Genomic DNA, 23,673 nt, shown 5'->3' with positions numbered 1-23,673 from the left:
GGTTACAAGATGAATAAATGGTCAGTTTTCATTATGAAGCAAGATAAATAGTGGGGTTCCCACGGATCTGTACTGAGACCTGTGCTGTTCAACATATTCATCATAAATGATCTGGAAAAAGGGGTAAAGAGTGAGACGGCAAGGTCTGCAGATAACACAAAATTATTTAAGATAATTAAGTCCAAAGCTGACTGCAGAGTTACAAAAAGATCACTGAACTGGGTGATGGGACAACAAAATGGCAGATAAAACTCAATGTTGGTAAGTGCAAAGTAAGGTACATTGGAAAAAATAATCCCAAATATACACACAAAATGATGGGATCAGTTATCACTCAAGAAAGATCGTGGAGACACTGCAGATAGTTTTACGGAAACATCCACTCTATGTGCAGTGGCAGTCAAAAAACCTAACAGAATTTTAGAACCATTAAGAAAGGGATAGATAATAAAACAGTGAATATCATAGTGCCACTACATAAATCCATGGAACGCCCTTGAATACTGCACACAGTTCTGGTGGTGCGATCTCAAAGGAATATATTAGAATTGGAAGTAGTACAGAGAAGGGAAACGAAAATGCTTTGGGATATGAAGCAGCTTCCATATAAGGAGAGATTAAAAAGCCTAGGCCCATTCAATTTAGAAAAGATATGACTATAAAAACATGAATGGTGTGGAGAAAGTGAATATGTGAAGGGATAAATAACTTTCCTAAATCAAGAACTAGGGGTCACCAGTGAAACTAATATGAAAAATGTTTAAAAACAAACATAAGGAAATACCATTTCACCTAACACCCATTCAACCTGTGGAACTCATTGCCAGGGGACTGGGTTCAAAAAGAATTAGATAAATTCACCACTGCTGGCCAGGAGTCCAGCTCTGAAGGCAGAGCTGCTGCCAGCAGCAGCGCAGAAGTAAGGATGGCACGGTATGGTATTGCCACCCTTACATCTGCGCTGCTGCCTTCAGAGCTGGACCCTTGGTCAGCAGCTGCCACTCTCTGGCCGACCAGCTCTGAAGGCAGCAGCGCAGAAGTAATGAAGGCATGGTATGGCATTGCCACCCTTACTTCTGCACTGCTGCTGGTGGGATACTGCCTCCAGAGCTGGGCGCCCAGCCGACACCGCTGAAGGCACCGCTGTCCCCAGCAACAGCACAGAAGTAAGGGTAGCAGTACCACAACCCTCCCCACAATAACCTTGCGACCCCCACCCCCAACTCCTTTTTTGGTCAAGACCCCTAGAGTTGACAATACTGTGAAATTAACCAACATGGACTGTCAATTTGGTAGGGCCCTGATGATGCTGTAATGAACTACAGTAGTAGAGTGAGCTGTTGATATTTAAATATATAAAGATGCCTGGGTTGCTTTAATGTTAGAGCTACATTATTATAAATATCCGTAGAACTTTACCACTGCATCAGTAAGCAATTTAGAACTAGATAGGAAGGTTCCAATTTAAGCATTTATAAAATGTGTAATGTCAGGGAATACAAACTCAAATGCCTAGAGATGAATAATGGCCCTTTCATTAACTAGCATTAAAAGGAATATTTGAGATTAGGCAAAGTGCATTTGTAACCAAGTTGCACCTGTGAACTCCAACACATTTTACCGAAACAAATTAATTACTTTTATTTATTTTGTGTGTGTGTATTAGATAAATTATAACTTAGACAAATTGTAACATGATAAAATTAAGACTTTCAAAGGATTGACTTTTCTTCATTTTTAATTGTTATTCTCTATCGCCATTACAGAGGTGGTGCTAGCCCACTGGGGATCCTAAGCAGGAATATTGTTCTCCCCTCCCTCCTCTCAACAATAGAAAATGTGAATGGGGGCCCCCTTGAGCTGCTTGAGGCCCTAAGCAATTGCATAGTCTGTTAGAGCTAGAGCCGGCTCTGCGCCACTATCAGGGGCCTTGGAAACATCTACAGAAACAAATAATTAGAAAAGGTTGACTAATGCTCAGAAAGTCAATTTTTTCTAAAGAAAGTCAATTTTATTCTTATTAGAAAACACTGCTGTACCTGTTTTAGCTTCATGTAGAAATTTTCTGTGAAGGTCTTTCTGCTGAAATACCAGAAACGCTCATTAGCTGGATACACACGAACAACAGTCTCCAGCAAAAAGCGGACTGGCTCTACCACTTCAGTGACCACCATATCCACGGCCACAGTCATGTACACACGTTTATCTGGAACGCAAAAATAAATTCACATTCACAAAAGCAGTCAGTCTCAAAAAGATTCAATTTCTCAAGGTACTGATTAGTATAAAAAAACCCACAGAAACAGATGGCTATTTAGGTCCAAATCCCTTCCTATTAAATCCATCTATTGATTCTGCAGCACATATTTCATTTCTGTTTTAGATCTTGTATATCCACATAGAATGAAATGCACAATAGCCAATGGGATAGTCTCCTTTAATAGCAAATAATTCTGGTAGTTCTCTAACACAAGTAAGCATTTGCAAGAATGGAGGCAAAACGTCCCATATGGGGTGAGGAGGGGGAAGGAAAGAAGAAACTGCGGACCAGAACCATGGTCTGAGGTCAAATGACTGGAAAATTACACTGGGTCAGGTCACAAATCTGAAGGTATCATCTAATGCTGAAGGAGTGAGCTGTCTTAGAAGCCAGATACTCCGTGTCAAAGCATCCCCCACATCATCCTGCATTTGTCCCAAGCCCCATTGGCACTCGGATACAAAATGGAAGAATGATGCCTAGGCCTTGTAAGTTACAAATAAGACCCCTTAAGTACGTGATTTTACTGTTGCAGGAAACACAGCTTTTAAAATAAGTGTTCGTTTTTAGTCATCAGGGATATGAAACAGAGCCTCAGGCAATAACAAATGCACTCACCTGGGATAGTTATGTGATCAGACCACAAATGGACAATGGAAAGAACACAATCAAGTCATGAATTGGAAATAGGGTCAAGCTGCACAGCAAGAGCCAAGTCTACACTACGCTAGAAGTAACAAACTACTGTATATAACATTTTAAAAGACACTAAAAAGAAATCCAAGAATAAGGAAAAGTATGCTGTGCTCGGAGTCAATACTACTTTACGGCTAAAATCAAGGTTAAAAAAAAAGATAGGAGTTCCAGATTCAATCAAGCAGTAAAACAGGAACTAGGCGCAGTGAGGAAATGGCTGCTAAGTACCCCTGGGATTGAAAATTCTGATCCCCAGGGGAACATGCCTGTGACCTCACACACAGCTCTTCTACAGGATTCTGACCTGGCAGCAAGAGCACATGCCAGTATGAGCAATTCTTTATGTTATATGTGTTTATACAGTTCATCGCACAGTCAGGTTGTGATACTGACCGAGGCCTTTGAGGTTACCATGATGTGAACGTTAAACTGAAGTACACAGCATGCTCTCAAAGAGACAAAGGCAGAAAACATTTATTAAACAAGGTTAAGTATTCTTTACCATATTAAGTAATTACTAAGCAAGTAAAACAGCATTGTTAAAAAAATCATTTACCTTTAGGTGTTTCCTCATTAAGTACTAGAAAAGTAGGTGCATTGGGATTCCACATTCCAGTAATAACATACGCTCTCCCATCACAGCTCTTTCCCATGGACTCCTAAGAATAAACACATGTATTATATGCATTATAGTGGCACCTACATACAACCAATATCGGGGGCCCGCCCAGTTGTGCTAGGAATTGTACAGTGAGATAAGCCCCTGCTTCAAAGAGCTTCAAATCTAAACAGTGAAGATAGACAAGGTTGAAAAGGGATAGAACATACAAGCAAAGTGAACAACATGATAGCTTGCAAACATTTCATTTATTTTCATTTAGTTGAATTATTTTTGTTAGCATTTTATTTTGCGGGAGCGTGTTTCTGGCTTTATGTTTTACTGTTTTGGAGTGTGGGAATAGACAAACAAATGAAGGGAGAAGAGACAAGGAAGGGAGTGATGAGGGGAAGGCAGGGAAACAGACATGGAGGACAGTGTCAGGAAAACTGACTGTATAGGAATAAAAAAGCCAATCAGCACAGGGGAGAAAGCATTCAGAGTGAAAACTAGGGAAACTCTCTGAGGAACTCATCAACATCCAAACTTCCAGGAGAAAGGGGAGGAAGAAATCTCTCACGGTGCAGCTGTACCCATTGCACCTGCTTTGGTGTTTGCTGCTGGCTGGTAGATTTGTATGTGCCACCATTGAAGTAGATTTCTTTGAGAATTAAACCTTAACTTTAGGGGGAAATGTCAGAACAACATGCAGATGCATCCAGAACAGCCCCCTCCCACCACCACCACCCCTGACGTACATGCATGCACTAAAATCTCTGTTAATGTCTCCATGTTTGCACTAAAAGACAATTCCATGCAGTGTCTCCCATTTCTAAAAAAATTCATAATCTTGGGAGAAATAAGTCCCAACACAGAGTTACGTGTAGAGGCTCTTGCCAAGTCTGTAGTCGTATATGCACGCACACCAGACTCTTGAAGCCCTCTCCCTGTTTTAGAACATCCCTTCATTGCTCAGATCAAAGAGGGCCTTGCAGAATGGCCTCTCCACGGATCTTGAGGAGAGAGGTATCTTTCATCCTACCTCAGATTTGTCAGGGTGCTGGGTAATTAATCTGAGGTGCTCAATAAAGCTGAGTGAATAATTTATTCACTGAAGAGAAGAAAAATAACACTTCACTTTCAGGCAACCGGAAACTATCTGCAAAGTCACTTTGAGTCTGCCGAATAGTTTCAACCAAACAGAACGTTTCCAAAACATTCTGATTTTTTCCAATCAAAATGGTTTGGTTTGACATTGTCAAAACCTTTCAATTTGTCAAGCTGATGGTGGTGCCCTTTTTATAAGCCACTGGGGCAGAGTCTCCTGGAATGTAGAAAACCTAGGTTCAATTTCACCCTTTGTGGAGCAGGGACTTGAACTTGGGCCTCCCGCATCCTAGGTGGGTGCCCTAAAAAGCTGGCTATAGAGTCACTCTCACATACTTTCCCTGGCCCAATGATTATTCATTGCAATCATGGATGACTAAAAATTGCCACTATGAACAACAATGGAGAGAGCGAGACACTCACATGAAAATATTCCACAGCCCCATGGCTAGGGCACTCTCCTGCAATGTGGGAGACTCAAGTTGAAATTCCCTCTCCCACTTCAGAGGCAGGGGGAATTGAACCCTGGTCTGCTACATCCCCAGAAGACTATCCTAACCACTGGACTAAAAGTTATAAGGAAGAAATGAGCACACCCTCATCCCTACCGATTTTGTGAATCTAGTCTTCCTCTGTTTGTGTTAAAATATCAGAACTGAAATGAAAGACATTGAGTTGGGTTGAATAAAATGTTTGACTTGATCCAGCTCGAATTTTTTTCTGATTTTTTAATTCACTGCAATTTTTTTTTAAAATTGTTTTCACTTCCACCTGAATCAAAACATCTTTTTTTGGAATTGTCAGAGAATTGAAAAATCCATGATTCACCCAGTTGTACTGCTGAATTCTCCAAATAAACAGAAAAAGGACTTTTCAGAATATTTGTTATACTTAAGCAAATAAACTAAGATTATGTGATGCAGTAGTTTAATGCAATGGGTTTTATTTCTGGAGACCTGGATTCAAATCCTTGCTAAGATGACATATTAAAATACGTTTTTTAGACCTGTTTCAGTAAACATTTGTCTACATTACAAAGCAACCACAAAGTTTATTACAATTTGTTGTTCCATTTCCTAATCAAAGGATACAACTGGAAAAGCAGATCTGTTCATGTCAATACTGAGATGCACTAGCAGAGATATGTCTGGAGAAGGCTGAGGGGGGACACTGTAAGTAATCAAATATGTGAAAGGTTTTTATAACAAAGGATGGTGATAAGTTGGGGATAGTTTAGGTATATATAATTGTGCCTCAGCACAGGGCAATGGACTGGATGTCCTCTTGAGGTCCCTTCCAGCCTTACACATTTCTGTGATTCTGCAAGTGTGCCCATTATTTGCACACTCTGTGTTTGGCTCAAGCTAGTATCATTTAGTCCCTTGCTGTCATCAGAATGACTTTTTTAAAAAAGTGGGGAAAAAATGGTTGTAGCAGGAATCTCATTAGGAAAAAAAACATGCTGCAGCAGGACAGGAAGAAGAATTCTTTAAAGTGACTGAGGGTTTTGGATGTCAGTGAAGACAACAGGTGGTAGAGATCACATCAGGGTGCATTACTCTGATCTTCACAGGGAGTAAAATATATCCTCAACATCTGAGCCACAGCCAAACCCCTGAGATGTGCCAACATTCTGAAGTGTCTTTCACTGCACTGACATGTCTTTTTAACTTGCTGATATGAGACAACATAGAATGCTTTGACATCTTCAAAGCACCACTGGAAATTTTCAACTTGAGTCAAATCTCATTTGAGGAAGATTACTTTTCCCATAAAAAAGAAAAGGAATGTCCTCCTCACTCCTAAAAATTAATTTACCATGAAGTCTTCAGGAATTATCTTTCATGCTGACAACTCACACTTTGGAAAAAGAGGGGTATTTAGTCAGGATCGAGGATTCTTGTGTCTTGACTGCTAGAAGGACATCCTTAAACAATTTAATGCCACCAACATTAATTGCTTGCTATGAAACACACCAGGATCAACCATTTTCTCACCTTACACAGGAAACCAGAGGGACATAAAAGGACTGGAAGTAAATCAAGGTTATTGTACTGATGCGCAACTCCTAACCAGCTCAAGTTAAGCACTTCTAGAATATGTTGAGATTTCAATATTGTAGAATACTAATCAAAAATCAAAAAATTAAATTACATAAACTATTAACTTGTATTTAACTTACAAACAACTTGCTATAGAGTGTACAATAGAAAAGTTAAAAATTGAAAAAGGTCAACTAGTAGTTAAGAGCAATGGCCAAAATTTTAAGTTGTAATGAAGCAAATGAGGGGCTGAATGTTTCTAAGCATCTAGAAAGTCAGGTCACTTATTTAGATGTCCAAGTATGAATGTAGGTACCTGATTTTAATTACCCATATTTGAAAATTTTGGCTTGTATGCCTACTTCTAACAATAAGTGTCAGCTCACCAAGCAAACTCCTCCACCATTAAAAGCAACTGATGGCTACAGGTTGTGACGTCCTAATACAGTGAAACCTGCACAAAAAGACAACCTTCAATGGGCAACTCTTTGTCTTAAGCAGCTACTTTAGACAATCTACACATGGTTTTAGTACCTTCTTCCTCAATGGTTTAGTTAAAATCCAAGGGCAAAATTTAGCCCTTCTTATAAATGGGTACGATTCCACTGACTTCAGTGGACTGGGTCTGCTTACGGCAGGACTGATTTTGGCTTCTCCTCTGCTCAGTGAATATTTTTAGTGCTCATTTTGGCCATCAATTAAGTTAAAATATAACTAGATGTCATGCTGTTGCTTGGGCAGCCTAGACAGAAGCCACCGAATGAGTTATGTACCTCCATGATGTTCTGTCCTGAACCAAATCTGATATATTACAAGACAGTGTGACAGACATGGCAATTGCCTATGATTTCTTTGGGAGAGCTTACTGTATTAAGTTTATGTATCATTGTGGGCCAGCAACTGTATGGGGGAGGGTAATCAGAGCCATCCATGAAATAAGAACAGTGTGGGGCTATCAGGCAAATTCAATCAAGTTGTAACACCTCCAGAGATACACCACCCCCTGGGGAGGCTCACCTACATTAGTTCAAACTGGATTTTTTAGAGGCCAAACAACAAAAAGGATTTTTGGATAAACAGCCTAAATTTAAACTGAGTCGAGACCTTTCTCATCCAGAAAACAGACAGGATCTTCTATCCAAAGGCAGGGCCTCAATCTTTAGGGAATGACTGGAAGGACTGACACCGATCAGAGCTCTTGTGGAGATAGGGGAAAGTGATCTCTGGTAAGCTTATTGGCATGTTTGTATGTTTTTTTTTTTTTTCTTTCTTTTTTTTTTAATGTTTTTTTGATAATTTTTTATCTTAAGAATAAATGTGCTTGCTTAGAAAAAGCTGTTTGGCAACTTAAACCATGGGCAATTATGCTGTTTATAGCCTCTGAGGAGAAAAGCAAAGTGCAGATATGGGCCTGTCAGTCATTCTGCCTTGCTGGGGGAACTCTGCAGCCTGAGAGAACCCCAGTCAGGAGGAAGAGAGAGAGGCAGGTCTCCACTCAAGACAGCTGATGGGGAGCCAGAAGCCTGAGGGTGGGTGCCCTTGCTGGACCACAAAGAGGAAATACGGTGCAGTTGCCCTGAAATGGGACACTTAGAACGACTTTAAGGGACAGGTGTCTGTTGACACCATCCAGCCATCGTGTTTTAGGTTTCCGGGTGGTTTTTTCCATTCTCCTTTTACTGAGTCAAAAGTCAAAGATGACTCCCACAGGGAAGTTGGTAGGCATTCAAACAAAATGTCCATGCTACCTTAGAACACACTGGGCAACCATTTGAGAGAGCAGAACCTGTTTAGTTAGAAGACTGATCTCTTCATTTGTCCTGAATTTCAACCATTGGATGTTTTCCAATCATTCAGAGATATTTTATCTGAATGACGTCCAATTTCTATTCCATCTGGACAATGAGGGGCCATGTTTCAGTCCCGCAGGTCAAGATACTGACCACTGTATATCCTCAGCTCAATCTCTCTACTTATCATGGAGTTTGGCTTTCAAAAGACATTTTTGATTAAGCAGCACCCCATTACTGATGACGCTTTTGCACTACAGGCTTCAAGTTCTTCTTTGATGCCACCCATGTTATCCACAATGTAGTTGAGGTAGATGGTCGCCCAACGCAGCCATATCGACTAGGTGGTTGCCCACTAAGATGCTAGTGCCCACACCACATACAAAGTCACCAGCTGGAAGAATTTTGGTTTTACTTCAGTTAATTTTCAGGCCAGCTTCTGCCGCTGAGCTTTCCAGCCTTTACATGCCACAATAAACTTTTCCACTGATTTGGCAATTAGCGGATGTGACAAAGTGGGAATTTTCTGTAGTATTTTTATGAGTCCTATGTGTACCTCAGTTTCCCCTCTATGGTGCACTACTACCCAGCTAGGAGAAAAGGATTAAATTTGCTCTCCAGTCAGACTAAGACACAGGTGTGTGTGTTACCTCCCTGTATAGGTGGAATGAAGAGTCTTTAAGGAACTGGTTGAAATCAGCCCAGATCAACAAGAGGGCTGGAGACACAATGCAAGCTCCAATGACTCAGATTTCCGGCTTCTCAGCAGAGAAGCTAAGCAAAGATCCAAGCTGAAGAACAAAAGACAGAGAATGGTGTTGAGGGGGTATAAGGGTTGGTTTCCAGAGGTAGCTGGAAGCTCTCGCACTTGGGAACTGACTAATCAACGAAGAGAGAGAGAGAGAACACACACGTGCGCAAGCACAAGTTAGATAATGGAGTTTGCTACAGCTTGGCTGGGGCTCTGGGTTGACCAGAATGGACTATGCTTTAACCTTAATTTCTCTATGCTAACCTAAGGACTTCTTATGCTGTGGTCCACTTGACTACAATACCACTGTTTTGATGCCACTATGAATCGTGGGTGAGGTGCATTAGTCCCTGAAGAGTGTACAAGTCTCTCCCAGGAATTTATTTCAGTTGGACTCACTGAACAGAGCTCACAGTGTGAAGCAGCAGTGCTTAAGCCCCAGAGGTTTAGTCTCAGGAGGTAGTGAGGTATCCACAGCCTACCCTGAAGGAAAAGAGACCCCTTAGGGTGAGGCACATCAAAGGATTTCCTTCAAGAGATTGTTCCGAAGTTGGGGGCATAGCGCCGATCCTGTAGGTCTGTGACAGTTGTGGGCCTGTGGGGATCCAAAAGTGCTATGCCATTGGCAAAACTGATGTCAGTAAGATTATCACCATCCAGGTATATCCCTAAAATATATTTACTTAGTGTTTGTTCAAGCACATATTCTGATGACATTAAGAGCTCTGGAGCGGCAAGATATCCTTGCTGAACATCTGACCTAATTCAAAGGAAGGCAATTTGCTTCTCATTTACAAGAATGCAGCTTGAAGAGTCATCATATCAGAGATGGAACACTACACAGAACTTGTCAGAGATTAACATTTGATTTACTAAATATACAATCTGAATACACAATATATGTTGCTTTTAATATGGGTTTCTAGAAATTTGAGGCATATTCACTGGATATACTCTAAGAACAAATAATTGAAAATAAGAAGGATCAGAGGAGGGACTCTTTAAACAGCAGCGTCAGTCACATATGATAGATTAATGTCATGCTTTAAATAAGTGACAACAAAACTCTTGCAGATGCAAATTATCAGACCTTTGCTAGATTTAGGTAATCAGGTCAGACAAACGTAGAAAGCTCTACTTTATTTGCTTATTTGAGGGACCATTTTCGTTAAGGATAGATTTATTTATTTTTCCCCATAAAGGGACACTGTCAAGGTTGGCATTTGAATAATTTTTTTTTCTTATCTTTGTATGCAAAGTCCACTTAATTCTTTTAGATATGCTTTCTTCCCCAGGATAACAATGTTTCAAATGTTTTTATTTAATAAAACAAAATTCAAGAACAGCTCTAAAATAGTAAACCAATATTTGCATATAATGGAGGAAACCTTTTGGTAAAGGACCAAATTTCACCTTCAAGTTTCAAAGCTGGGATTTTAAAAGACTGAATTACAATGGGCACCCTGACAGTGTCCTTTTTCAAAAAAGGAACAGAAAACTGCACCCCATAGCCTCTAATTTGTTAGACAAGATGATTATTACCATATCAAGTAAATGCATGTCACTGTTCTTCACATTTCGACCTGGGCTTAACAGCATCCCAAAGCATCTGCAAAAAGTTTTTAAAAATTAAAGACATTAGAAAGTCATTGAAAACTACAGCAATATCTTCTTGAGTGTGCACACGACAAAGATCACCCACTATTTTCCCTTTAAGTAGAACCATTTTTACAGTAAATTGCTGTTGGTGCTTTTATCTCTCACATTCAGAAAACGCCACCACATATACTAGACATGGCCAAGAAATTGTCTACTGAAAAGATAAAGGCAAAATCAAGTATTAATTTCTGTTACGAACTTTCTTGAGTAAGTACAAAGCTTAAAGTATACAGTTTAAATGTTAAAATAGTTCTGATACATAGGAAGTATTTGAGTATTTGAAAGCAAGATATTCAATATTTCACCACATCAAGGAATATATATCAAAAATGTAATCTACTTCTGTACAGAAGGACTAAATACTATTTCCAATGTTCCTTTCTACCATTTACAACACAGTATCAGCATTCTTTAAAAATGAAAATGCTTTTCTGTTCATTCTCTATTTTAGTGTCATGTCCATTGCTAACGTTACATTTGAATTGTAAAGGAGAAAAAAACACTGAGGTTACTTTCTTTTTCTGTAATTCTTTATGGATACATCAAATGAGCTGAAGGGTTTTGTTCAAATTTGAGCAACTGATATAGGAAAGGATTATAAAATATATAAAGCCCTAAACAGAAAACATACATGCACACCCACCCCGCTGACCATTTGGAAGAAATTATACCCTTCTTCAATGTTCAGTACTCCAGCCCCTTCAATTAAGGTACAGGAGCTTACAAAACACATTATACTAGCCTGCAGAGGCTCCAACTGAGATCAGGACCCCATTGTGTTAATTGTTTATATCAGGGGTCAGCAACCTTTCAGAAGTGGTGTGCCGAGTCTTCATTTATTCACTCTAATTTAATACATTTTACCATTTTTAGAAGGTCTCTTTCTGTAACTCTAACATATAACTAAACTATTTTTGTATGTAAAGTAAATAAGGTTTTTAAAATGTTTAAGAAGCTTCATTTAAAATTAAATTAAATTGCAGAGCCCCCCAGACCAGTGGCCAGGACCTGGGCAGCGTGAGTGCCACTGCAAATAAGCTTGCGTGCTGCCTTTGGCACGTGTGCCATAGGTTGCCTAACCCTGGTTTATATAGACAGCACCTCGTTGTAGAATCACAGAATATTATGGTTGGAAGAGACATCAGAAGGTCATCTAGTCCAATCCCCTGCTCAAAGCAGGACCAACCCCAACTAAATCATCCCAGCCAAGGCTTTGTCAAGCCAGGCCTTAAAAACCTCAAAGGATGGAGATTCCACCACCTCCTTAGGTAACCCATTCCAGTGCTTCACCACCCTCCCAGTGAAATAGTGTTTCCTAATATCCAATCTAGACCACCGCCACTGCAACTTAAGATCATCGCTCCTTGTTCTGTCATCAGCCACCACTGAGAACAGTCTAGTTCCATCCTTATTGGAAGCCCCCTTCAGGTAACTGAAAGCTGCTATCAAATCCCAATTCACTCTTCTCTTCTGCAGACTAAATAACCCCAGTTCCCTCAGCCTCTCCTCATAAGTCATGTGCCCCATCTCCCTAATCATTTTCGTTGCCCTCTGCTAGACTCTCTCCAATTTATCCTAGAGACCCTGAAATCTAAACAGACAAGACAAAACAAAGGAAGTATTTACTATCCCCATTTTACAGTTGGGAAACTGAGGTACTGGGGCTATGTCTACACTGCACACTAAGCCCAGTCTCTGACTCAGGTTTCAGCCCAACCTCCACTTCTGTCCACACTGACGGGTTGGGCCACAGAGACCCCCTTGGAACTGCCACCTGATGTGCTGAGACTACCTCTGAGCCCGTTTTCCCTGCCAGCATGGAACTTCAGTACACCATCTTGCTGAGCCAGACACACGAGCCTGCTACAAACAGAGACCCAGGTCTGAACCACGTCCCCCACAAGCTGCAGTTTTAACGGAAAACAACTCAAGAAGTGCTCCTGCCTCTAGCACCCAGATACTAAGTTCCCAATGGGTTTCAAACCCCAAATAAATCCATTTTACTCTGTATAAAGCTTATACAGGGTAAACTCAAATTGTTCACCCTCTAACACTGATAGAGAGATATGCACAGCTATTTTCTCCCGCAGGCATTAATACTTGCTCTGGGTTAATTAATAAGCAAAAAGTGATTTTATTAAATATAAAATGTAGGATTTAAGTGGTTCCAAGTAATAACAGACAGAACAAAGTAAGTTACCAAGCAAAATAAAACAAAAACACACAACTTTAGGCCTATTACAGTGAGAAACTGATTACAGATGAAACCTCACTCTCAGAGATGTTCCAATAAGCTTCTTTCACAGACTAGAATCCTTTCTAGTCTGGGCCCAATCCTTTCCCCAGTGCAGTCCTCGTTCCAGCTCTGGTGGTAGCTAGGAGATTTCTCATGATTGGAACCCACTTCGTTCCACTACCTTATAAAGCTTTGGTACAAGGCAGGAATCTTTTGTCTTTTTGGGTCCCCACCCCTCCTTCTAAATGGAAAAGCACCAGGTTTAAGATGGCTTCCAGTACCAGGTGACATGGTCACATGTCCTGTGAGACCCCAAGCCTTCATTCTTCCCTGCCTGACGCATAGGAAGGCTTGCAAGTAAACAGAGCCATCTACAGTCAGTTGTCCCAGTTGATGGGAGCCCTCAATATTCCAAACCACCATTAATGGCCCACACTTTGCATAATTACAATAGGACCTCAGAGTTATATTTTATATTCCAAGTTGCAGATACAAGAATAATACATTCATATAAATAGGATGACCACACTCAGTAGATTATAAGCTTTGTAATGATACCTTACAAGAGACCTTTTGCATGAAGCATATTCCAGTTACATTATACTCACACTTATTAGCGTATTTTCATAAAATCATATGGACCACAATGTCACATACACAAATCAATCTGACTCAGGTTAGCAAGCACTCAGGACCCAGGTCCTAAGACCCTGCCTTGGAGATGGGTCAAAGTTTGAGTCCCACTGTAACTCAGGTCCAAGCCCTGTCATTTTGCAGTGTGGATGCAAGTCAAGCAGCAGACCCAAGTCAGAAGGTCTGTGTAGTGCAGTATGGATGTGTTAGCACAGCTGTGAGACCCAGGTCCTGTAACTGTAAACCCAAGTTAACAATGCAATGTGGATTCTCAAGTGTAGGGTTGGAAACACCAAGTTCACAGATTCTGGCTTAGTGTGCAGTGTAGACATACCATGAGAGATTAAGTAACTTGCCCAAGATCAGAAAGGAGTCTGCACTGAAACCCAATCTGGTGCTTGAGCCATAAGGCTATCTTTCTACAAAAGAATAAATTAAAAAAAAAAAAAAAAAAAAAAAACCCTCTTCCTCTAAGATACCAAAGACATCTCCAGCGAGAGCTGGAAAAAACAGACTTAATATGCCTCATATTTTTTTAAAAAATAGAACACTTCTTAAAACAATCTCTTCAGGCTTCCTTTATACAGGATAAGGAAACCAAGGCACAAAGCCAGTTTTTAAAAAATCCTTGGTAAGTTCCTCTCTTCCTCTTGGTATCTGTTACATCACAAATAGAGTGGTTAGCTGATGCATATTTATAATGGACAAATGTTACGCAATATTACACAGAATATTTTTTAAGAAACGAGATCTCACAATCAAGAAAGCATCTGAGCAGCATTATTAGTAACAGGCTGAATTATAAAAAGCACAGACAATATTTTAGTCTTTTTTGACAGTTTTCTTTTGCACAATAGCCCAATTTTCTCTAATGGAAGAAAGGTTTGACTGTTTCATAATGAATATTTAGGTTTTACAATAAACAGGGATTATAAGGAATAGACAGTTTAGACATTTAGTATTCAAAGGATACCACAAAAGCAGTTTCATAGCTTTCAAATGACTGACAGCTAACTAATTAATATTGTGGTGAGCATGGAGTGTTATGAGTAGAGATGTAATAAACAATGCAATTACATTAGCAGAATGAATATCATTATATTAAAAACTGTTACAAACAGGTTTTTCCACATAAGTGATTACTACCCTATTAGCCAGGTTTGTTCCTGTTCATTTTATGCATGTGATATTCTTTCTCTGCTTCATTACAGAAATCAGACATGGTAGTAATTTATATACAAAATTATGTTTTTCCTCTCTTCATATTTTATTATAGAGCGTAAAAAAGATCAATAGCAGCTACACAGGCTTCAAAAGGCAAAAGAGCAGAGTAACTCCTCACTTAAAGACGCCCTGGTTAATGTTGTTTCGTTATGTTGCTGATCAATTAGAGAACAGGCTCGTTTAAATTTGCACAATGCTCCCTTATAATGTCATTTGGCAGCCGCCTGCTTTGTCCACTGCTTCCAGGAAGAGCAGCCCGTTGCGGCTAGCTGTTGGGGGCTTGGAATCAGGGTGGACCCGCAGCCCCCCATCAGCTCCCTGCTCCCCTAAGTTCCCTGTGCGGCAGCCACCCAGCAGGCTACCAATTGCAGGCAGTTCAGCTGTCCCTCCCCCCTGTCAGTGTGCAGCTCCTGCCCTCTGCCTTGGATCTGCTCCCCAAGCCTCCTGCTTGCTGTGCAGGGGGTGTGGAGGAGACGTGGGGGGGAGGCTAATGTCAAGGCATCCCCCTCCCCTCTGCTCCTGCACCCCGCTTACCCCATCTTCCATAGAGCAGGGGGGACACACGACAGGGCTCAGGATGGAGGGAGCTTCCTGGCAGCAGCTGTGGTCTCAGTTTGCTGATCTACTTAACAAGGCAGTGTACTTAAGAGTAGGGTCAGTGTACTTAAAGGGGAAATGCGCATCTCTCTCTCTCACACACACACACACACACACACACACACACACACACACACACACGGTGTGTGTGTGTCTGCCATGCTGTCTCCCCTCCCTCCATTCGTGCTGCCTTGTAGAGCGTGAGGCTACATTAACAACGAGCTAACCCTTGAGGGCTCAGCCAACTGCTAGTTCATCATTTAGCAGTAAGACATTCCCTGGGAAATATCCCACCCTCTGACTTCACCACCTCAACCAAGCTTCACAATCATCATCACTGTGTACCAGGATTACATTGTTTGTTGAGAGAGAGAGAGAGAGAGAGAGAGAGAGAGAGAGAGAGAGAGAGTGAGTGTGTGTGTGCGTGTATATAAGTAAAATATAGTCTTTTGTCTCATGAAAAAAATTTCCCTGGAACCTAACCCCCCGTATTTACATTAATTCTTATGGGGAAATTGGATTCGCTTAACATCGTTTGGCTTAAACTCGTATTTTTCAGGAACATAACTACAACGTTAAGTGAGGAGTTACTGCATACAAAAGCAATAAGGTTACCAGGGAAGAGGAAAGTGAAACTGAAAGACAGGCACACAACTCAGAACTGCTGGTTACATCCTTAGGCCACAATCCCACAACTTGTTGCATGTGGCACATCATCTATGTCTGCACAAAGCTCCACAGAAGAGAATGGGGCTAAACAGAAGTGCGCCACTCTGCCTGCATGCAACAAGTAGTAGCACCAGGACCACCCTGAAAATAAACCAGGATCATTTTCAAATTAATACAGATTTCCATTTATACAACAAGCCTTATCCATGGGTAAGCCCAATGGCTTTAACATAATATGCACAAAATCAGAGTTAAGGTTAAGATTGAGTCCTTCAATCATGGGCACCCAGCTGACGTTCTGCAACTATGATCTAATGATACTGGTCAAGATTCTAACCTCAGTTACACTGGTGTGAATCAGTCTCTCTGGAGAAGTGAGTGGAATTACTCTACATCTGTAACTGAGGTCAAGTCAAGCCCACTGCCTCTAGAAATGAAAGAGTATTTCAATCTTCATACAAATTCTCTGGTTAGCCTCTCTGCTAAGAGTGTTAAAATATTTGATGTGGATACGACAGAGAAAATCAACAACTCATTTCACCAAACAATAACCAGTCACTCTCCTCCAGAGCAAGACTGAAGCCAGTGGCCCCAAATATGACAAACTATATCACATTAACGAGATATTGTAGCATCCAGCTCCTTCTTACCATCCAAATTCTAGAATTTAAATTTCTCCAAATCTATCAACAATCTTTTGTACAGCGTAGACACCAAAACTGGACATAGCATTCCAGTAAAGTTCTCATTAATGCCATATACAGGGGTATTAACACTTCCCCATGTCTAAATCCAAGGATTACATTTGCTCTTCTAGCCACAGCACTGCACTGCAAACTTATGTTCAGTTGGTTATCCACCATGACAATCAGGCCCCTTTCTGAATCACTGCTTTCCAAAATATAATCCCCCGTCCTAAAAATGTGACCCATATTCTAGATACCTACATGCACAGTCTTGCATTTAGCTGTATTAACATACATGTTGTTCACTGTGCAATGCAGATCGTTGTACAGAACTAACTTATCTTCACTATATACCACTGTGCCAATGTGTCACCTGTAAATTTTATCAGCAATAATATATTTTCTTCTAGACCATTGATAAAGATAATAAATACCACAGGGCCAAGAACAGATCCCGCTGAGACCTGACTAGAAACCCCGCTTTTGTATTATAAGTCCCCATTTACAATTACTTTGAGATCAGTTAGCCAGTTTTTAATTCATTTAATGTGTGCTGCACTGATTTTGCAGAGTTATTTTTAATCAGCTTATGCAGTACTAAGTCACATGACTTACAGAAGTCTAAGCATCTTTTATCAACAGTTACCTTTGTCAACCAAACTTGTAATCTCAAAACACAGTATCTAGGAGGTCAACTAGAATTACTTCAAGTAAGTCATAATACTTGGTGCTAGAAAATCTATAATTTTTTAGGAACTTCAAGTAATTTTTACTAGTGGCAGCATGAGACCTTCAGCATATATCCCCAGATTGAAATTTCCCACAATAGTGCAATTTTTCTTTCTACATATTATGAATGGATACTTAAAGGAGCTCTTTATCCTGTTCTCTAGCCTGATCTGGTGGTCCATAACAGATTCCCATCAGTATCCAATCTTGTAATCGGTCAGTTAGAACATTGATCCATATGCATACCAGGTACTGCACTTCTGAATTGTCAATTACTCTAAAGCAGGTGAACCTTTTCATAACATAAGTTTCTTACTGCACTTGCTGAAAGTAATTAACAAGATACTCTTATGAAATCATTATTTAAGATTAACCAAGATCAAATGTTGTACAAATCTTGAAGTTTGCATGAAACTACAAAAAAATTCAACAAATGCTTTGATGCCCCATAGCCTCCACCTACAAAGAAATTAGAAATTAATTCTGTAGCCTCTCTAACTATCAAAACTTGGAAAACCATCTGAATGACATTAAAAAGTGTGAACCTTTATAGGCAGATCTTCAATTAATGTTTTTGAAGTACAGAATGAAACAAGTAATTCGTAGCGTTTCCCCAAGAATATGCATTTGCACTGTTTGAAGAAAAAAGAAATCAGTTAGAGGCAATTTCATTTTTGTAAAAACTAAATAATTAGGCACTAATGCAACAACTATTCCTAAATTGTCACTGGTTGCTAGGAGCTGCAAGGAGTCTGAGGATCACATATGAACCAGTCATTAATTGACCGAAAATCACTTTCATCCACTACCCAAGAGGACACTATTAACACATGTAGGCTTACAGAATCCAAACTGAGCTTCATCAAATTAGAATACAGAAAGACAAAAATACACACAATCATCTTGTTGTAAAGAGACTTAGGTCTTCGCTGATCAGGATAGTCTGCTATAGGAGAATTTGCTGTATGAATTTCCACAATATATTATCTGCAGGTACCCTCACCAGGAGTATAAATTCTCATCTTTGCAAAAAGCTGAGTTTCCATCTCAGAAAGACAAGATGGAACACTAATTACTTGCTTTCCAAAACATACTGCCGAAATTCAGTCAAGTGACGAACTCACCAGCTAGGGTCAACTATGTATCTGCAAGGCCTCATACACAACACAAGGAGCATAATTCCTGTCGAACAAAACCTTTGTGTTGTGCTCCAGACTCTAACTCTAGAGCTGAAATTCTCCATAGCTTGCTTCAAATCAAAAAGAGTATTTTTTTTTGAAGTTTGAGCAAAATCTGTTTAACCATTTTTGAGTTATGTGGTTATAAACAAAATCTTGTTTAAATACTAAAATTAGAAATTAGCTTTACTATTTCACAATTTAGTATTTTTACACACACATATGTATATTCCATACAAAAACTAAGTTCTTTAGGGTTGCAAATTCAAACACTCAAAAGGTGGGGAATGCCAGATTTACAGTTGCCCATAAAACCTTAATTCTACCCTCTTGCATCCCTCCTCCACCCAGTCTGCATAATGAATAAGGCAGGGGTCCTTTGGAAAAATTAGCGTATGATTATGTAATTATAGACTATCATAATGCCCCCACTCCCACAGCAAAGAAAGGGTTGTATAATCTCCATCCATCTATTTTAAGGCTATATTTGACATACCACTTACTCGGTACAGAAATGAAGTTGTATCATGACAGCAAGAGTGAATTTACAGGTGAAGAGGGGCGAGGGATAGCTCAGTGGTTTGAGCATTGGCCTGCTAAACCCAGGGTTGTGAATTCAATCCTTGAGGAGACCATTTAGGGATCTGGGGCAAAAATTGGGGATTGGTCCTGCTTTGAGCAGGGGGTTGGACTATATGACCTCCTGAGGTCCCTTCCAACCCTAATATTCTATGATTCGATGAAATTATTCTATATCCTGTTTTCAATCCTATTTTTAGTTATTTTTTTAAAAAGCTCCCGAAGAGTAGGAATGGAGTTTCAGGATACAGAAAATCACACAATTGTGTTTAAAGGTAATATTTTTTATTATATTTTAACTGTCTAAAGTGTTAAATTTCCATTTTATGACAAAACTGGAAGTGAAAGAGAAAGATACATGTCTTTTTCAAGTTCTTTTTAATTATTTTTTTCTGGTGAGTATCTCGATCATTTCAAGGTACTTTCTCCTACTAATCACTGATTAGAATATAATACTTTCCTCAACTTTTTCACTATATGAGAGACTTGAAAGTGTATCTGAATTCTTTTGGTAAGACTGCCACCTGGTGGATTTTTTATGTTAATATTTTTAATGCTACTATTCAGAAGGAACTTCCCCATTATACCATAACAACCACCCCCATCACCACTGTAGTTAAGGACAGTTAGTATTTTATATTATGAAAGAACAGTTACTTACCTTACAGTAACTGGTTCTTTCAGATGTATTACTCATATTAATTCCACTCTTGGTGCATATATGCATGAAATGAAACTGGCCAACAGAGCCCATTCCTGTGCCCTAGATGGTCTCACCCCACACCCCCATTCCAAGGATATCAAGGGCATAGCAGGTCCAACCACCCTTCTGTTTCCCCACCAGTGCAGAATCCCAAAGGAGTAGGACTCCATAGTAGCAGAGAAGGAGGGTGGGTCATGGAGTCCATGCGGACAACACATCTTGAAAACTGACTTCCATGTGGATTTCATTCTTGTTTACTAACAAGCAGTATCTGTGTGCTAGGAGGTAGATAATAGCTATTCTATTTAAACAATGACTGCAGGACAGACCTACCAAAAATGAGCATCTAATCTGGAAGTTTCTACCAAAGTACAGTGTCTTGCAAATATGTGGACGAAGTTCCATGTAGCTGCTCTACAAATTTCAGAAAGAAGGACAAAAAGAAAAGGAGTACTTGTGGCACCTTAGAGACTAACCAATTTATTTGAGCATGAGCTTTCGTGAGCACTCCGATGAAGTGAGCTGTAGCTCACGAAAGCTCATGCTCAAATAAACTGGTTAGTCTCTAAGGTGCCACAAGTACTCCTTTTCTTTTTGCGAATACAGACTAACACGGCTGTTACTCAGAAAGGACAACATTCTTCTAACAGGCAGCAGAGGCTCTAAACCCTGTGCTCTAGGTGGCTGTAACTTGGTTTGCTCCCAGTATGTTCTTATACACTTGGAGACTCATTTTTATCATCTCTGTGAAGATTAAGATCAGGCAATATTCTATCAGCAAAGGCTACCAGCAGTTTAGGTGTGTTCATGAATGATTCTGACCTTAAGGTATAATGGCAATCCCCTGCAGTTGAGTAATGCTTGGGGAAGAAAACTGGGAGATGAATTAATTAGGTCATAGGCAAGTGTTTGGCCCATGCTGAGGCCATCGTGATCATTGATCCAGCATCTTGCCTCAGTTTCCTCTAGACCCTCTGTATTATTGAGATGGTTGGTAGAAGGTATACATGGGTCCCAGTGTCCAGGGGACAAGAAAGCCATCTGACAGAGAGCCCGGACTGGAGCAAATGATCTAATTATGGCTATCCTCATTTGCAGAAGACACTCCGAAACACTATGTCCTTGACTGACCACCTATGGTTGTCCGAGAACTGTCTGCTGAAGTAATCTACTAGCAAGTTCTCAATCCTTGGAAGATGTGGGGACCAGGCATGATAGGGTGATCAACATACAAAATCAAGAGCCAAATGGCTTCCTGACAGAGTCGAGAGGACCAGAATCCTCCATGTCTACTGACATAATCCGTAGGCAGGATGTTGTCTGTCAGCACCTGACCTGTGAATCCCTGGAGTAAAGGTAGAAACCGCCACGCGTGCCAGGCAGATGACGGAGTTCCAGGATGTTTACATGCAGACAAACTTCTTGAGGGGACCATAAGCTTTGAGTTTTAAGGTGATCTAGATGACTACCCATCCCTGAGTGAAGGTATCAGTCACCAGTCTCTCTCTAAGTAAAGGTGAAGAAGAGCGTATTCTGTTGCATATCTGAAGGTCTTTCCATCAACGTAATGAGGAGAGAACTTTTTATGGGACTGCGAAGATCGTGTCCATGTGGTGTCTGCTGGGTAGATACACTGACGTCAACTGCTCTTGTAAGGAGTGTAGAAGTCTGGCAAGATTAGGGTTGCCAACTTTCTAAACTCACAAAACTGAACACCCTACCCCATCCCTTCCCCAAGGCCCTGCCCCACCCCTTCCCCACTCACTACATTTCCCCTCCCTCAGTAGCTCACTTTCCCTGACCCTCGCTCACTTTCTCTGGGCTGGAAGGGTTGGGGGTGCGGGCTCCAGGGTGGGGCCAGAAATGAGGGGTTCAGGGTGTGGGAGGGGGCTCCAGGGTGGGGCAGAGAGTTGGGGTGTAGGAGGGGGTGAGGGCTCCAGCTGGGGGTGTGGGCTCTGGAGTGGAGCTGGGGATGAGGGGTTTGGGGGTATAGGAAGGGGCTCCAGGTTGCAGGGTGGGGCCGAGGGATTCGGAGTGCGGGAGGGGACTGAGGGTTGAGGCAGGAGGTTGGGGTGCAGGAGGGGCTTTGGGCTCTGGGTTGGGCTAGGGATGAGGGTTTGGGGTGCAGGAGGGGGCTCTGGCTTTAGGGAGGGCTCAGGGGTAGGGCAGGGGGTTGGGGCACGGGCTTACCTCAGGCGGCTCCCGGTCAGCGGCGCAGTGGGGCTAAGGCAGGCTCCCTGCCTGTCCTGGCACCACGCTACGCCCCGGAAGCGGCCAGCAGCAGGTCCAGCTCCTAGGTAGGGAGGCCAGGAGGCTCTGCATACTGCTCTTGCCCGCAGACACCGTCCCTCCAGCTCCCATTGGCCATGGTGCTGACCAGAGCTGACGCATTCTGGTCGAAAACTGGACACCTGGCAACCCTAGGCAAGATGCATCACAAAGGTCCAGGAAACCATGTGTCCCTGAAGTCTGAGGCATGCTCTCACTGATGTTTTTGGGTGCTTGAAGTTAGTTGACAAGGTCCACCTTTGTTTGTAAACTTGTGTAAGGTAAGCTTTAGCTGACTTGGAACTTAACACAGCTCCTACAAACTGTATGCTTTGAGTAGGTGAAAGTGTAGCTTTTTCTCTGCCGACTTTGAGGCCCAGTATGATAACAGTTGTAAGGGTCACCTAAATCGAGTTGGTGTTGGGGTGATCTTCCTCAGATCAGTCAGTCAGTCGAGCTATGGGTAGAACTGGATTACCTGTTTGATTAGATGAGATGCCAGGACTGCCAAGCATTCTGAATGCCCCCAGTCCTGTGGAAAGACCAAAGGGCAGGACAGTGATGAGAGTGTACCAGTCATGAGATCTTCCTACTAGGAACTGGAGAAATTTCATGAGGGCCAGAAGCATTAACATGTGAAAATGGGCATCTTGAAAGTTGAGAGATGTGAGCCAGTCTTGAGAATCTAACAAGAGAATTATGGAGGCCAGAATCACCATCCTGAACCTGAAATGCCAGATGAACCTGTTGAGATGCTGGAAGTCCAGATATGGGATGCCATACTACTTTCCTTCTTTGGAATGAGAAAGTAATGGGAATTAAATGCCCTGCCTCTGCACTGCTGCAAGCAGTAGATGGAGTCCAACTCTTGTTTCAACAGTGTCATGTGAAAGGGTGCCCCTGAAGGAGGGTGAGAGGTAGAAAAGGATTGGAATTGAAAGCAGTACCTTTTGCTGACAATGTCTAGGACAAACTGGTCTGAGGTGATCCCATTCCAAGCTTCCAAAAAAGAGATAGTTGCCAAAAGGGGAAGGAGAAGATTTGTAGGAGGTTCTGATAGACTCTCAATGGTGTTGGCAAATTTGTTGGTGGGAGGAAGACATCTAGTGTCCAGTGTTGAGAAAGAGCTCTCCTCCTTCTGCTGCAATAACTGACCTGGCTGGAAAGTTCTATGCTGTCTTTTGAGAGAAGGGTGATCTAGACCTAGAAAGAGGGACAATTAGCTAATGGTTTTCTGGGATAGGCTACCCAGTAGGCAATGGTTGATA

The 23,673-nt window shown here is 41.3% G+C and overlaps 1 protein-coding gene across 5 annotated transcripts in view; it reads right to left on the bottom strand.

Annotated features, from left to right (window-relative positions):
• RABGAP1L (RAB GTPase activating protein 1 like) overlaps positions 1–23,673 on the bottom strand; it is a 560,046-nt gene that overhangs the window by 429,139 nt on the left and 107,234 nt on the right. For all 5 annotated transcript variants that reach the window (XM_077824229.1, XM_077824232.1, XM_077824228.1 and 2 more), the window contains 3 exons: positions 10,787–10,853; positions 3,513–3,615; positions 2,040–2,206 (listed from right to left, as the gene is read on the bottom strand). In XM_077824229.1, the coding sequence (XP_077680355.1) occupies positions 2,040–2,206; positions 3,513–3,615; positions 10,787–10,853 (337 nt within the window). The remainder of the gene's footprint in view (positions 1–2,039; positions 2,207–3,512; positions 3,616–10,786; positions 10,854–23,673) is intronic.

The sequence above is a fragment of the Eretmochelys imbricata genome, chromosome 8 (assembly GCF_965152235.1).
Source record: "Eretmochelys imbricata isolate rEreImb1 chromosome 8, rEreImb1.hap1, whole genome shotgun sequence".
Taxonomy (NCBI): Eukaryota; Metazoa; Chordata; order Testudines; family Cheloniidae; genus Eretmochelys; species Eretmochelys imbricata.
This window is presented reverse-complemented; position numbering and strand designations above follow the sequence as displayed.